At 38.4% G+C, this 17,249-nt stretch overlaps 1 protein-coding gene across 1 annotated transcript in view; it reads left to right on the top strand.

Annotated features, from left to right (window-relative positions):
- LOC134679441 (facilitated trehalose transporter Tret1-like) overlaps positions 1 to 17,249 on the top strand; it is a 31,283-nt gene that overhangs the window by 6,199 nt on the left and 7,835 nt on the right. Inside the window, exons 2-12 of the mRNA XM_063538348.1 lie at positions 507 to 633; positions 988 to 1,092; positions 8,974 to 9,176; positions 10,419 to 10,574; positions 10,725 to 10,808; positions 13,194 to 13,281; positions 13,569 to 13,702; positions 14,382 to 14,591; positions 15,312 to 15,377; positions 15,762 to 15,869; positions 16,744 to 16,889. Coding sequence (XP_063394418.1) covers positions 507 to 633; positions 988 to 1,092; positions 8,974 to 9,176; positions 10,419 to 10,574; positions 10,725 to 10,808; positions 13,194 to 13,281; positions 13,569 to 13,702; positions 14,382 to 14,591; positions 15,312 to 15,377; positions 15,762 to 15,869; positions 16,744 to 16,889 — 1,427 coding nt within the window. The remainder of the gene's footprint in view (positions 1 to 506; positions 634 to 987; positions 1,093 to 8,973; positions 9,177 to 10,418; positions 10,575 to 10,724; positions 10,809 to 13,193; positions 13,282 to 13,568; positions 13,703 to 14,381; positions 14,592 to 15,311; positions 15,378 to 15,761; positions 15,870 to 16,743; positions 16,890 to 17,249) is intronic.

Here is a 17,249-nt window from a genome sequence, read left to right as displayed (position 1 = left end):
AAAACTGGCAATTTGTTTTGGCATACTTATAGCGTAGTTGGTGGTGGTAAATATTTACAGTTATTCTGTCTCAAATCAATTAACTATGTGGATCCAAAATAAAATAAGATTACCCATAGAGGTACAATAAAATAGAGATGACACGGGGGAGGGACCAAACGACCGAACGAGATGCACTTATGGAAATTTCAGTAGGAGTAGCAGAGAAAGCGGTATTATTGCTTGTCCTTGTCACAGTCTCGCTTTTTGTTTGTTCCCCACCAAAAATTTTGTATGGTTTATGGTGGGCAACAAATAACCCGACCGAATTACGTAGATTATTTTTGGTATGTTGTTATAGGAATGTTAAAACGTGTTTTTAATATTGTCGCTTTGCGTATGTTTTGTCCCTCACAGAGGCACGCGTATAGCTCATCTATGTAATATGTACTAGGTCTAGGGGATTACCATTTTATGGACTATACCTACTAGTGCGTGGAAATAAATTACGATGGATTATGTTGCAGATGGTGGCGCACAGAGACGCTGAGAAGACCGACGGGGAGGCCGCAGATCAGTATGGATACAAAAAGGATTTCCGGACAGCACTCCCGCAGTTCCTAGCCGTTAGCGTCAAAAACTTGTTATTACTCGGTAATACCACAGAATAAATAATATCTACTACTAGGTACAGAACACTCACTTTCTATCAAAACGCGTCTGTTACGATCAGGACAGATATGGCCGCTAGGTGGCGCCATGTCCACGCGCGGCTAGCCACCAAAATTGGTGTGGAACGGATGTATTTTTAGCTACCTGTAGCAAAGCGACGAAATCGCGGAGTGAGCCACGCCTGGTAATACATCATTGAATGTAGTCGGTAAAAAAATTACACATAATGAACTCACATTACAAAATAGCACCGTTCCACTCTCTAGGGCCCATCCTAAAGATTAAATTGATTCTTAGAATTTGGATGGAGTTATGACAGAAATTATTTAATTTCAGGTTATGGCATGACACTCGGTTTTCCGACAATTCTCATACCTGCAGTGAGCCAACCAATTGAAGAAGAAGAGTTAAGTCTATACCCGTCACAAGTAGCTTGGATTAGTAAGTAGCGATTGTTTTACAAGGGGGTTAATTAGTTTTAAAAAATTCAACCACGAGCGTAGGTACCTACCTACGCTGTACCTACCTCGCTGTACCTACAGCGAGTAAGGTCGAAAGTCGAATCGTGAGCCTTGCAAGGGTTTCAACGCCCTATACATTTTTGACCACACCATCGCGAGCAAGTTATTAACTGTAAAAAAACATTACAAATCAAATGAACGCTATTTAATATTTACTATTTAAAATCATCAATTAAGTCAATTCGACCAGCTAACATTGTAACAACTCAAAATTAGCATCAAGTGACTTTGCCAATATAAAATGTAAGTGTTAAGTAGGTACTTAATCAAAGTGCTAAGAAAACAATCGAGGAACATGACTTTGATCCAATACCTAACTACTAAAACACACCTACTTGACTTGTAGATAGCTAGTTTGAAACTAATCTAATGCTATCTCGTAAATCACAAGACCTAGTAACAGATCATAAGGAAAACTTCAGTTTATCTACATAAACATGACCCGATTCCATATTACAGTCGCCATCAGATATATTGGAGCGGCCGAGGTGCTCAAAATATCTGAACACGCACTCTAACGCCTTGATAATAGAGGCGTGTTCAGATATTTGTGAGCACCATGGCCGCTCCGATATATCTGATGGCGACTGTACCATCTGAAGGGTTGTCATAGTTATCTATGCCTAGTTGTTGATGTTAAGCACCTACCATTTACCGGTAACAAGATAAATGTTAAAGAGCGTCCCTTTTTCCTCATATGACCGCACAAAATGACTATTGTAGGACACGTTCATTTTCTATTACATATTACGTAGTGTAGTGTAACGCCATGACTGTAATGAGTTCCTGCTCTTTATTTACCTACTTCTATTATCCTAATAGTCCTAACGAGAATATATTAAACAGGTGGTTATTTTTTTATTCGTCTTAACTAACCTAACCGTACTGGTATTTAATTAAATTCTAAACAAGACTAAGTAGAGCCCGTCTAAGCTAACCATGCACCGACCTGAACAGAACTAAATGAGGACGTGCCATTATTAAACGTCATATTTTCTATACTATTGTAGAATTTTGATGACATTACCACACTTTGTCATTGCTAATGCCATACCTACAGCTTAGTCCTACGCTATGACTATTTTGTTTTATAGAAACTACAAAAAAGTGTTCAGGTATAGTAGATTGTTAACCAAGGGTGGAAAGGCACCCATTTCTGTCGAGGTAGTTTGGCGCTCGAACGCAGTGAGAGCGCCAATAGTCCGAGACAGAAATGGTGCCTTTCACCCGAGTTAAACACTCTACTTTTTATATCGAATGCGAGGAAACCAAACAAGACAAGGCAATTTCGCAAAATCAGTAATGGAAGTACCTAATAGATCTACGGCCATGATTTATTTTCCTTAGGACTTACTTGCAATCGGAGACTTTACAGGTGTGATTAATAACCCCTAGCGAAAATCATTTAGATTGCAATATTTACAAAAACACACATTTTTTAACAAACTGCAGTAATTTTTAAATGATTTGTTCATTATAGTATCAAAATCAGCGGGATTCCCATATAACCATTCCAGTCGCAGAATCATCAAAGTGGTAACTAAATGTCAGATGTGTCGTAACAGAGTCCACACAATGTGTCTAGAATTGTTTCGAAACAAAGTGTCGTCGCCGTGTGTACACTTTTCCGTAACAAGGTGTCGACACATTTGTGTGCACTTTGCGTGCGGTTTGCGACTAAATCTGACAGCAAATTTGTGACAGCAAATGTCAATATAAAATACCTCTTGAAAACCAAGGTTTGTCAAACTACTATTAGTGTCTCGTGTGCTCGTAAGTAATTCTAGTAAGTCATCATGGGCGATGCAAATGATAATAATCGACCAAAACCATATAAACACCCAACACCCGTCAACCTTTTACAGAAAAGTTTTTAAAGAAATGCAATAAGCTACTTAGGTCAGCCAACGAATGCTCCAAAAAGTTGTAGAGGGAAATGCTCGGAACACAATTTTTGACTCTGTAACTTGGTTTGGACAAGTTAGGAGGTGAACATATCAAAAGTCCCCGGCCGTAGCCCTTGAGCGGGGGAAGAGAGGGGGCTTTGAAGGTCCCATTTTCCGGTTTTTCGATTATATCTCGGAAACTATGCATCTTAGCGACATGGCCACTTATACAAAATGCAAGTTAATTTAATTTGTTACAAGTTTATTCCGTCAATTTGTTCGATATGTTGAATAGTTTTTGAGATATCCGCTCTTGAAAGTTTATTTAGGGCTCTCAATTTTATCTTGATATAATTATCTACATCAGTGAAGGTGCAAGGCCGTGTATGGTATCGTTTTCGTATAAATCTGGGTTGCTGAATCCATTTAAGGTATCACATTGACACCATTCCACAAAATAAAAAAATATCTTTTTAGGGTTCCGTACCTCAAAAGCAAAAAACGGAATCCTTATAGGATCACTCGTGCGTCTGTATGTCTGTCTGTCTGAATACACAAAATAGTTCTTTACCTATAGATGACAGGAAAACCTATTAGAAATGTGCAGTCAAGCGCGAGTCGGACTTAATGTACGGAACCCTTAATACGCGAGTCCGACTCGCACTTGGCCGGTTTATTTTAAACTCCTCTTGACGCTTAACCGCTGAATCGATTTCGTTGAAATTTGGTATAGAAATAGTTTGCGTCCCGGAACAGGACATAGGATAGATCTTATAACCAAAATCATCTTTTGAAGGTGTGAAAAGTGGCGTGGAAATTTGTACGGGAAATCAATAACCGCTGAACTGATTTATATTAAATTTGGGATGGTCTACATCTTTGATTTAGTTAAAAATGATAAAAAAAACATGACTTCAAACCTAAACTTAAACAGTATTAACTTCAAGAAGTCAATTCTGAATTCCTCTCCCTACACCTCATTTCACACCTTTAAAGGATGATTTTTGAGATAACTTATTATGTCCTGTCTCGGGACTCAATATATATGTGTACTAAATTTAAATTAAAACTGTTCAGCAGTTTAAGCGTGAAGAGGAGTTTAAAAGAAAGTATATGTTTTTACTTTGGAATGGTGTCAATGTGATACCATAACTAAATTTGGTACTGCGAATTTATACGAAAACGATACCAAACATGGCCTCGTAGCTTTAATGTTGTAGAAGTCAAAATAAAATTGAGAGCCCTAAATTCTTATTACTTGACCAAACTTGTGTAGAAGGAAAAGGAAAAATAAAAGTCTTCGGCAGGAATATAAGACACAGATATAATTTTTTTTTGCGTTACTATTTCAATCATCAAATATAAACATACCTTGATTATATTATTCTAGTGAGATCCTCACAGATAAACAAAAACATTTACTTAAAAAATTACAAGGTCGAAATGTCACGGAACTTGTGAGAGTAATATGTGAAAAATAAAAACTTTTATGACAAAAAATCTGGACACAATTTAAGAAGCATCCCATTGCGTCGAGGAATCATCTGTATCTTTGCTTGTTTCATTACCTCCTCGCTTCTTTTTTTGTCCTTTGTATTCTGTAGCAATTTGTTAGATCTGAAAATAAAGATAACTTGCGTCGTCACGGATGTCGACTTATAGGTTATAGGGAGTGCAGAATTCGAAAACGATGATCATTTTATAATCCAAGATGGCGGCTACGTATTTTGTCATAAAAGTCGTCATGAATATCGTTTTATAGGTTTTAGGAAGTGCCGATTTCGAAAATGATGACCAGTTTGGAATCCAAGATGTGTGCCGTGCACTTTGTCATAAAAGTCGTCATGGATATCGTTTTATAGGTTTTAGGGAGTGCAGAATTCGAAAATGATGACCATTTTGGATTCCAAGATGTCTGCCGTGCACTTTGTCATATAAGCCGTCATAGATGTTGATTTATAGGTGTTAGGAAGAGCAGATTTCGAAAATGATGACCATGACCAACAAACCGACATCCATGTCGACTTTTAACATAGTGCATGGCCGCCATTTTGGATTCCAAAATGGTCATCATTTTCGAAATCAGGGCCCCCTAAAACCTATAAAACGACACCCATGACAACTTTTATGACATAGTGCATGACCGCCATTTTGGATTCCAAAATGGTCATCATTTTCGAAATCAGGGCCCCCTAAAACCTATAAAACGACACCCATGACAACTTTTATGACATAGTGCATGGCCGCCATTTTGGATTCCAAAATGGCCATCATTTTCGAAATCTGCGTCCCCTAAAACCTATAAAACGACATCCATGACGACTTTTATGACATAGTGCATGGCCGCCATCTTGGAATCCAAAATGGTCATTGTTTTCGAAATCTGCGCCCCCTAACACCTATAAAACGACACCCATGACGACTTTTATGACATAGTGCATGGCCACCATTTTGGAATCCAAAATGGTCATCATTTACTAAATCTGCGCCCCCCAAAGCCTATAAAACGATACCCATGACAACTTTTATGACAGTGCATGGCCGCCATTTCAGATTTCAAAATGGTCATCATTTTCTAAATCGGGGCCCCCTAAAACCTATAAAACGATATCCATGACGACTTTTATGACATAGTGCATGGCCGCCATTTTGGAATCGAAAATGGTTATCGTTTTCGAAATCTGCGCCCCCCAAAACCTATAAAACGACACCCATGATGACTTTCATGACATAGTGCATGGCCGCCATTCTGGATTCCAAAATGGTCATCATTTACTAAATCTGCGCCCCCCAAAACCTATAAAACGATACCCATGACAACTTTTATGACAGTGCATGGCCGCCATTTCAGATTTCAAAATGGTCATCATTTTCTAAATCGGGGCCCCCTAAAACCTATAAAACGACATCCATGACGATTTTTATGACATAGTGCATGGCCGCCATCTTGGAATCCAAAATGGTCATCGTTTTCGAAATCTGCGCCCCCTAAAACCTATAAAACGACACCCATGACGACTTTTATGACATAGTGCATGGCCGCCATCTTGGAATCCAAAATGGTCATCGTTTTCGAAATCTGCGCCCCCTAAAACCTATAAAACGACACCCATGACGACTTTTATGACATAGTGCATGGCCACCATTTTGGAATCCAAAATGGTCATCATTTTGTAAATCTGCGCCCCCCAAAACCTATAAAACGACATCCATGACGACTTTTATGACATAGTGCATGGCCGCCATTTTGGAATCGAAAATGGTTATCGTTTTCGAAATCTGCGCCCCCCAAAACCTATAAAACGACACCCATGACGACTTTTATGACATAGTGCATGGCCGCGATTTTGGATTTCAAAATGGTCATCATTTTCTAAATCGGGGCCCCCTAAAACCCATAAAACGACATCCATGACGACTTTTATGACATAGTGCATGGCCGCCATTTTGGAATCGAAAATGGTTATCATTTTCGAAATCTCCGCCCCCCAAAACCTATAAAACGACACCCATGACGACTTTTATGACATAGTGCATGGCCGCCATTCTGGATTCCAAAATGGTCATCATTTTCGAAAGCGGGGCCCCGTAAAACCTATAAAACGACATCCATGACGACTTTTATGACATAGTGCATGGCCGCCATCTTAGAATCCAAAATGGTCATCGTTTTCGAAATCTGCGCCCCTTAAAACCTATAAAACGACACCCATGACGACTTTTATGACATAGTGCATGGCCGCCATTTTGGATTTAAAAATGGTCATCATTTTCTAAATCGGGGCCCCCTAAAACCTATAAAACGACATCCATGACGACTTTTATGACATAGCGCATGGCCGCCATCTTGGAATCCAAAATGGTCATCATTTTTGAAATCTGCGCCTCCTAAAACCTATAAAACGACACCCATGACGACTTTTATGGCATAGTGCATGGCCGCCATTTTGGATTCCAAAATGGTCATCATTTTCAAAATTGGGGCCCCCTAAAACGTATAAAACGACATCCATGACGACTTTTATGACACAGTGCATGGCCGCCATTTTGGATTCCAAAATCGTCATCATTTTCGAAATCAGCACTCCCTAAAACCTATAAATCGACACCCATCTCGACTTTTATGACAAAGTGTTTGGCTACCATCTGCATGCAAGACATTTCTATTATTTTTACGTACAAAAATGGCCCCCTGTCAACTTCCAACCGAGATTTAATCGATAATTTATTCGATTAATGTTCAGATTCATTCAAATTCAATCTATGTTAGGTCGACTAACCTAATCGTGATTAAAATTTGAGGATTAACTTTATTTATTCCATTAATTAGCGCCACTTGCACCATTCCACTAACCCGGGGTTAACTGGTTAAACCTGGAGTTACCATGGTTACCAGTACAATTTGATACTGGGTTAACGGTTTAACCGCTTAACCCAGGGTTAGTGGGACGGTGCAAGTGGGCCTTAGTCGAATAAACAGTTAATCTATTAAGTCCCATCTCTGACCACGTCATTTTTACACTTTGAGAATATCTGAAAACAAATGAACACAAGGAGCCATTTTGCAAATCGAGTAACTTTGTTATTACTTTTGACAGCGCGTGTCATGTGTCTACACAGAGTCGACACAAAGTCGAAACATTTGCGACTACTTTGTGACTGCAATATTTCGCAGCCATAAACCATATTTATACATCATAATTAACAAGTTTCGTAGTATGTAAAGCGTTATTTCTGTTATCTAAGTATAGTATACGCATCGAAGTACTAAAAATTCATCAAATAATATATTTATGAACACAAGCACTGAGAAGTAAACAATTTCATTTCCGGCTAAACTAAAACAATGTGGTGGCGCGTTGATTATATTACACTTAGTTTATCAAATCACTCGAGCAGTTTAATTCCCCATAATAATTTAAGTCCTATTGTAATATAAATGCAAACAATATATAATTACGTCTTGTAATCCGTTTTAGAGATGGCGTATTAATGTCACTTATTTTTATTTAACTATTTTTCCATCTGACAGTTTCCATTTGACAGGAACAAAATGAACGAATGATTTTGGCATAAAGTAGTCGCAAACTAGTAACAATGTGTGCACACGGCGACCACACTTTATGTCACTTTGTGTCATGTGTCGACCCTTCCCCATTTCTGGTAACTGTGTCGACACGGCGACGACTCTGCGACTGGAATTGTGACCGAAACAGACGGTGTCGACACAAGATGTGTCTACACCGCGTCGTAACGGCGACTGGAAATGGTTGTATGGGTTGCCTCTTACTTTTTAATTTTATACTTTTTCGTTCTAAAAGCCGCAACAGACTACCGGACCGCACCGCGACCTTGGTGCGCCGCACCACGTAATAACATAATAAAAGTATTTTAAATATGAAATAACAATTTAATTAATAATATAAGTAATTTTTTCCTTGTATTTTATTTTATTTTCATGAATATAGTGCTAAATATCTTTAAAATCAATTTAATATCGTACAAATGTTTAACTGTGGCTGTATAAGATTCTGCCTTTGCCCATTTACGCAAGTGTAAGGTTTAAAAAAATATTTTTGGTGTATTCCTTTTGGTTTCCGCCTTATGAAATCGAGTTAATAGAATTCAACGAAATAAATCAAGAATAATTTGTTTTTAACAATTCACTTATATCATTTTTTATAAAAAAAGGATCAACGTGGGATTAATAAAATTAAACAATTACCAACTGTTCCAAGCGAGGAAATAAAGACACTATTTTTCCATTTTGTTTCCACCCAGTTGTTCGTGGGACGGGGACGCAGAGGAGTACACCACTTTTCTGCACTAGAGCATAAACGTATCACTTTCTGCGCACCTATTAGAACAACAACGACCCACTTTCAGAGCATGAGATATGAAAAAGCGTTTTTCAGGTTCAATCAACTTAATAGTGGTCCCAGTGGGCTGCGCATTGTCCGGCGCGGTGACCGCTCCGATGGGCCGGCGGCGCGCGATGCAGTTCGTGAACCTACCCTTCTTCGTGGCTTGGCTCATGTTCCATTTTTCCACCACTCCAGAGCATTTATATGGAGCTCTGTTCCTCACTGGGTTGGCGGGAGGACTTCTTGAAGCTCCGGTAAATCTAAAACCTCTGCTCTCATTAAAATATTGCTTATTTAATTTAATCGACTGTACAAAGACTTGTCGGCGCGCTTAATAGAGGCTTCTGCCGAAAGCACAAAGCGACAAAGAAATAAACAAACAGATCGCCGTCAACGGGCAAGGTGCCCAGAGGGCTGGCCACTATTTCGCCCAGCGTATTGGCATCGCTATACAGCGGGGAAATACGGCCAGCCTTCTGGGCACCTTGCCCGTTGACGGCGATCTGTTTGTTTATTTCTTTGTTTGTTTATTTCTTTCTTTGTTTTTATCAATAAAGTAATTTAATCTTTAATAGAAAAGCTAAACCGACTTCGCAAAACAGTTCGGAATGCCATTAAAATTATTTACAACCATAGTGCATCTCGTAACAACTATATAGCCTCAAGACTTTTAAAAAACTTCCGTCGTAGAGGAGTTCAAGTCTAGTCTTCATGAGCTGTTCCGTTTCACCTAGGGTTGCCAACCGTTCTATATTATATAGTATTGTACTATATTTTGGCTCTCTGTACTATATACTTTTGGAAAAATATATAGTACGCTAAAATACTATATTTCCGATTAAACGTATGTTACACTCATGTTTAGTATTTTATCTAAAAGTACTATATTTTTTTAAATGTACTATATTTTTGATGCCTCATTCATTCTGGAAAATACCAAACTACCAAAAAAAAGTTGGCAACCCTAGTTTCACCAAATAGGTGGCACTATAAAAATGTAAAGTTGACCCATAAACATATAACTTTTTTTTTCTTAGTAAGAGCAGGTAAGAAGTAGAACAGCGAAATCTATGGTTAAAGTTATTCTATACTGCTACTATAACTGGGTCAAGCAGATCTTGTCAGTAGAAAAAGGCGGCAAATTTAAAAAATGTAGGCGCGAAAGGATATCATCCCATAGAAAATTTGAATTTCGCGCCTTTTTCTACTGACAACATTTGCTTGACCATCTATATTTATTTATTCGGCTCCTATCTGCATAAATTTTAATCATAATCCGCATCTACTTATATCATCTAAATTTTTATATTTTAGGACGCAACGCAAATGTGACCTCTAACTTCATTCATAGGTACATTCTCTAATAAAAAATGTCAAACTGGACGTTGGAATCGTTGGATCCAAACTAGTTTTACCCGTGAATCGAAATAATTGGCCAAATAAATAATTGGCGCCAAATAATTGGCGTATAAATATGCAGGCTTATATGTATGCAGGTGTTAACATACGTGGCTGAGATAACACAGCCGCACCTCCGGGGAGCGTTCACGGCCACCAGCTCGATGTGCATCATCATTGGCGTGTTCACGCAGTTCCTCTTCGGCCTGCTCATGTACTGGCGAACCGTGGCACTCGTTAACATCATATTTACGGCAAGTATTTTAAGGTCCCAAACTTCTTACTACAAAGCCAGGCGACTTGGACTTTCTCATACTAAAAGTGTCAGGCGCATCTGACAAAAGCAGGACTTTGTATAAAGCTATTTTATAATTAAAATAAAAGCCCCATTTCTTTTTGAACAGATCCTCGCGGTGATCGCACTGTTCTTCGTTCCCGAGTCTCCGCACTGGCTTGTATCGCGGAAACGATACGATGAAGCGAAGTTGGTAAATATCACTCGTATCATTAGAATTTTAATGTGTAGACATAGAGTTATGTCACTTATGTCATTCACGATCACAAAATCACGACGCTCGGCTATGAAGTTTTCATATTTTTATGAATCTAAGTTTCGGAAGAACACTTTTAAATAAGGTATATTTACAACTGACCTAGTTAGAACTACAAAGCCACGAAGGTGAGTCCTGGAAACCGAAGCCTTTTTTTAAACTGCTATTTTCTGTCACAATATTCTTACATTGCAGGAACGCTCTTTTGTGTTCTACTAGACTACCTATGAATTCGATTCGAAAATCGAAACTATGTAGTTTATATCTTAGGAAGGTAGGTAATTATTAAATAGAAAATAAAATATAATATTTAGATTGAAATACAAACTGTATATAAACCTATTAGCTCTCGAAATTAGATGCGACGAAAATTTATGTGCGATTGACCGATTGTACCGCGACTCTTTTAACTACCTTAGTTGGGTCACGTTGGGTCGGCGCTGCCGCTGCTGATCTGGCGCGGTGGCGCCGTGCTTTTTGGTGTGCCGCAACCTTTAAGTATGAGTTGACGGTATAATAGATAATAGACAATTACTTAAACACGGGAACAATCAAAACGTACCTAGGTTCAACACATATCACACAAGCCTTAATTTTTTTAGGATTCGTCTGGGGTTCTTTACAGACAACCTTCAAAATGAGTGTCCTTAAATCTTTACACGGGTACCTACAATAATACATATTTAATAAGGTGAACCACTTTGTGAAGTCATCACTGCATGATTAACCTTGACAAAACACTCGTAACGTCGCTGTTATCGAGGAATTTGCCGCAGTTGGGCAAACAGCCAATTATATCCATAATGCAATGTTCAATTGGATTCGTTGTTCAATTATGACATTATTTCCGAGTTGCCTTTGATTAAAACTTCAGACGAAAGTCAGCAATTTCGTTAACTTCTGAAGCATGGACGAAAAAAACAGTGCCCGGACAAAGTAAATCAGACAGTCTAGCCTCGCAAGATCCCATGAGTGATTTTATTATACAGTATAGGTAGTACTTAATAAGATGCCCTATACCAGAAATGAATAAATTTGTTAATAAAGCTTTAGATGCTTATATAATAACGCGTTGCCCTCAGTTGGTCTTAGTTTCTTAGTGTAAATCACAGTTAAATCAGGCGTGACTCACTCCGCGATTTCGTCGCTTTGCTACATGTAGCTAAAAGAACATCCGTTCGACCCCAATTTTGGGGTTTGCCATAAGCCGCGCGTGGCGCTGTCGCCACTCAGCGGCCATATCTGTGCTGAACGTGACAGACGCGTTTTGTTAGAGAGTGAGTTTTCTGTACCTAGTACTATTATTTATTCTGTGGTTGAATACAATAAGTATGTAACTATAGGTCTGAGTAAGACTAATTTCAGGTTTGAAGCATTCCACGGGCTGTCCCGTACAAACGCATTTTATTTCCTGTGTTGCGACTTTTTTTTCGGCATTTAAAGCAATCGATTATTTTTCTGTGCATATTTTTGACTAATTGTCATAAAAAAGAAACTCTTATACCTGCAAATCTTCAAACGGTAGACGTTTGCCTTTTGAGGGCCATGATAGATTGATTCTTGATAATATCCTATAACAACATTGTCACCGTAAGTATCGTCAAGTCGGTTGTTTGAAATGTGCAGTATCACCGCGTAAACATGTTTCCAAATAGATACCTACGACATAATTAAATTTCAGCAAATAAAGTATTTCTCAGTACTTAACTAGATCGAGAGACAAAAGACGAGTGAAAAATATTTAGCTCGAGTGTCATATCATATGCGTCTGTTGTAAATAAGTGCACTATAAGAGTCCGCAGCAAGCTCGGTTTTCCATATAAACGTAGTTACGCTCTCATTTTAAAACGACTAGCTAGCTTGATGAAATATTGTAATTACTCACAATAGGATTAAGCATATGCCTATGCTTGTAATTAGTTTAATGTAGCTTCCTATTTCATAAACTATAATCCTATTTCATAAACCATATTTGAAAAATACAAGGAATTTAAGTTTTTCAGACAAAACTTGTTAATTCTCTATTTCGTTTGTTTTTATACGCTGGATTAGTTGGAGCTAATAAACTAATTACAGGCATAAAAATATACCTCATGTCTTTGTATGTGCAATTGTTTCATTAAAATCCAACACGTAGTTTTAAAATGGGAATGAAACAGTAGGTAGTGTGAAAAGATAACCGCTCTACCTTTGTGATTATTTTTATTGTTGCTTTTTAGTGTTCCGTACAAAACTTTGTTCATTAATTTACATGAATAGCTGTGTATGTTTTTGTATGGAGCGGTTTGGATAACATAAGCTGATACGCTGTAATATTTCCAGAGCCTGCAATGGCTTCGTGGATGGACTCACTCCAGTGCCGTAGAGAAAGAACTGCGAGACATCCAGGCATTATATAAAAATAAAAAAGGTAACAAACAAATTAGGAGCTAAGTACTTAGCTGATGGCTAGCTTTCTTCCTTCTCGGATATAGTCAGGGCAATAATTAGTTATCTAATTAGAACGAAAAAATAAACAAATACAATACAATGAGATCGCTGTGTATATGTTTTATAGTGCCTGAGATTTGTCGGATCAGTTTTAATCGCTTTATAAACTCAATGAAAATGGAAAAATTATTTCTTTAGTCGGTACCTATATTAGGTATATAGTATACTTACCTAACTAATGCCTTCTTATGATTGTCTTTTTTTTAGTGCAATCAGAGGACTCGGATGAAACAATTAGAGAGAAATTATCGTATTACCTGGAGAGAACATTTTTGTTTCCATTCTTTCTCGTTAGTTACTGCTTCTTCATTGGACATTTCAGCGGCATGACTACGTTACAGGTATATTCTTAATTCTTACTTAAGTTTTTTTGAAGTTCAACGAAATCTTTGACATGTGATTAGGTACCTACATAGCGTGTTTAACATTAGCTAGCATCGCAATATACAGCGGCGTCAGCTGGCTGTCAGTGTGTCTGTCTAGCTAAATAAGTATGATTGTTATGTATACTATGAAGAGGCACTCTTTCTATTTAGACATCTGAAATCATGACACCGACAAGGAGATTTCCACATGCGTTGAGAGATAAGCCTACGTTGATAATCTGAACAGACGTCTGAATCATTCGTATTTTGTTTACATATTCTTAAACTCTGTTGAGATAAAACATAATCATGATAAAAACCACTTTATCCGAGACATGTTATCAGTTTCTTCTAATAATAAGTACCGCAGACTACAATAGTTTGCAAACGGATAAATACAGAACCTAAATGAGACCTATTAAATATTTATCATTCAAAATCATCACTTAAAAGCCACCACCACTACCAGCCAACATGAGGAAACAACTCAAAATTAAAACTCTTGTGAATAAAATGCAACTTTATCATCAGTCACAATACAAAATAATTCTATGCTAGACGCCAAATTTTGCTTTAATTAACATCCGGGTGATTAAAAACGTACCTATATAATCATAATTCGTACCTAATTTGTTTGCATGATGGGCTCGCGCAGACATACGCGGTGTCCATATTCCAGATGTTAGAAGCTCCGATAGACAAGTACTACGCTACGTTGATCCTGGGCGTCGTGCAGATATTGGGCTCCGGGGCGTGTGTGGCGCTGGTGCACTACACGGGGAAACGTCCCTTGGCTGTGTTCTCCACGCTGGGGGCGGGGATCTGTTGTGTACTCGTTGCGGCATACGACGGTTATATACAAATTGTAAGTATGAGATGGACCGACCAAATCAAAGCCAGTGTCGTACACAATAAGTAAGCGAATGCTCACTGAAAGCAGCTCTACGGGAGGAAAGGCGACGTGTCGTGATACGAGTCTCTCAAAAGTCTACATAAAGACCACTCTGTCAAGAGTGTAACGAAGAAGAAGTATTTTAAAGGTGTTCTAGTAAACAATACATTATTGTTTCAGTTGGCTTGTGATATTTTGTTTCTGCACCGTTTTATTACGAATGAATCCACATTAGGGGGAAGGTGTGCTCGTACACCTACTTGAATATATAGCTGTTCGCTGTACAGAGGGGCTACCGCGAAAACCGAAAATCGCAAATTGCAGGGATTTTCCTCTTTTACTCCAATGAAGGCGTAATTAAACTGACAGAGAAAATGCCCGCAATTTGCGAACTTCCATTTTCGCGGTTATAGCCCAGGTAGGGTACGATGGAGACAGCACCGGGTCCGGGTTACCTTGGAGTCCATGTCTCCAAAAGGATGCACTGTTGGCACTGTTGCATACGCTTCTGACTTTATATGTGGGAATGTGGGTCAGGAAACGAATTAATCACATCAGGTTATTAATATACAGGTTATGAGTACAGGGACATTTATTATTCGCTGATTAATAATCAATATATTTAATAAATTAATCACGTCCATTTTTTATCCATAACGTTTTTGAGTACCTACAGTTTTTTTTTCCTTACAGCATAGTATCTCAGCGGAATCTATTGCTGACACTGGTGTGAACGGGACTCTCGACAGTGACATAGCAGTAAGTTTAATCGTTGCCTTGTGCAGTGTAACGACGGCAGCTTTTTTCTTTACTAATTAGACCTATTCCAAGGTTCAGCCAATATTCGCAAGTAACTGAACTGGAGGGTTACCGTGAAAACCGAAATTAGCAAATTGCGGGGATCTTTCTCCTTCACTCCAATGAAGGCGTAATTAGAGTGACAGAGAAAAATTCGATTCGATTTTCGCGGTTATAGCCCAGAACGTAGATATAACACGAAGTTCTTTGACGGGCAATTATTCTTGGAGATAGAAAAATTACCCACCTTTATACTTTTTTTCCATAGGTACATATTTAGCGTATTCATCCTCATGTATTAGTACCTATATAAATATCGTGCTAAACGAGGTACTCTAATTTCAGACAAGTATAATGTCGGGCTACTCGTGGATCCCCACCAGCCTTCTCTTGATGCTCGCCTTCATCACACACACGGGGATCAGATTACTGCCTTGGATTCTTATTGGTGAGGTAATATTACCTCTGTTATTATATTATTATATTATATATGTAATTCAATCATTTCCTTGATTTGATTTATAATTTGTTATAAATTCGTTAACCTAGGCTAGGTATTCAAATTATGAAATAGGATGAGCTAGCAATTAAATTCCACAGGGGTTAGTATTGATCCTATGATGTAGGTACAGTCAGTAGGTACATTGATAAATTCGCCATGCACTTTTACGGCTGATGGTACAGTCGCCATCAGATATATCGGAGCGGCCAACGCGCTCACAAATATCTGAACACGCCTCAGCTATTGTTAAGGCGTTAGAGCGCGTGTTCAGATATTGTGACCACCTTGGCTGCTCAGATATATCTGATGGTGACTGTACCTACATATACGTAATACGTATTAAATCCATTATCCAACTTGTTGCACTGCTTTAACTAAGCCATCTTTCTTAGGTAAAAGACCGTGAGCCAGGTACATATTTTCATGACCATTAGCGTGAAGATTATTTTTATTCATAATAGCATATATAAAAAAAATATGAACTACTATCTGATGGCTCCTCTACACGATGGGCCAACGCCGGCCACTCCAAGGGACGCATTTATGCGTTAGAGGGAGCAAGTGATATTGCTATCTCACTCTACCGCATGGCTGCGTCCCTTGGAGTGGCCGGCGCCGTGTAGAGGAGCCATGACAAATTTTCAATCAAGACGCAATGACCGACGAAATTAAATAGCTCCTTGCCCGCGGTCTGTAATTTCCGGAACACCATTGTTCTGTGTACGGATACGGAACTGTACAAATTATAACAAATTATCATTTGATGATAAAAATATAGTGATTGGTTTTTATACTTTTTGTGTGACATTCGATTTTAACGTCCAGGTATTCAGCGCAAAGACGCGATCCGGAGGCGCCGGCCTCGCCAGTGGCGCAGGCTACATCTTCGGCTTCCTAACCAACAGATTGTATGTTGCCTTATTGGACAGCATCTCAATCCGTGGCACGTATGGCCTCTATGGTGCAGTAAGGTAAGCTTTCTCGCATAACGTCTCCATGTCTCGGAAGTTAGTATAGGAACTAAAAACTTGGGCGTGTCTTTTTCCGCAACATAATCGGTATTTATACTAATTCTACGGGTATGCATAACATTTCTACTAGGTACTTATGTTGTTGGTTTAAAATGGTCTTCAAAGTATATGATGGTTCACCAAGTGACGTATGTATAGGTGTTATTTAGTAATTTTTTTTAAAATATTTATACCATGTAAACTACTCTCCAGCTATATAAATGTTAAGTCATTGACTGTTATTGGCACGCCTTCCACTATAAACATATTGATGCAATATAAAATGATTACATAACACAATCTATCTAAATAAATAATAAA

The sequence above is a fragment of the Cydia fagiglandana genome, chromosome Z (genome assembly GCF_963556715.1).
Source record: "Cydia fagiglandana chromosome Z, ilCydFagi1.1, whole genome shotgun sequence".
Lineage (NCBI taxonomy): Eukaryota > Metazoa > Arthropoda > Insecta > Lepidoptera > Tortricidae > Cydia > Cydia fagiglandana.
The sequence above is the reverse complement of the archived record's forward strand: the minus strand, read 5'-3'. Positions and strand labels throughout refer to the sequence as shown.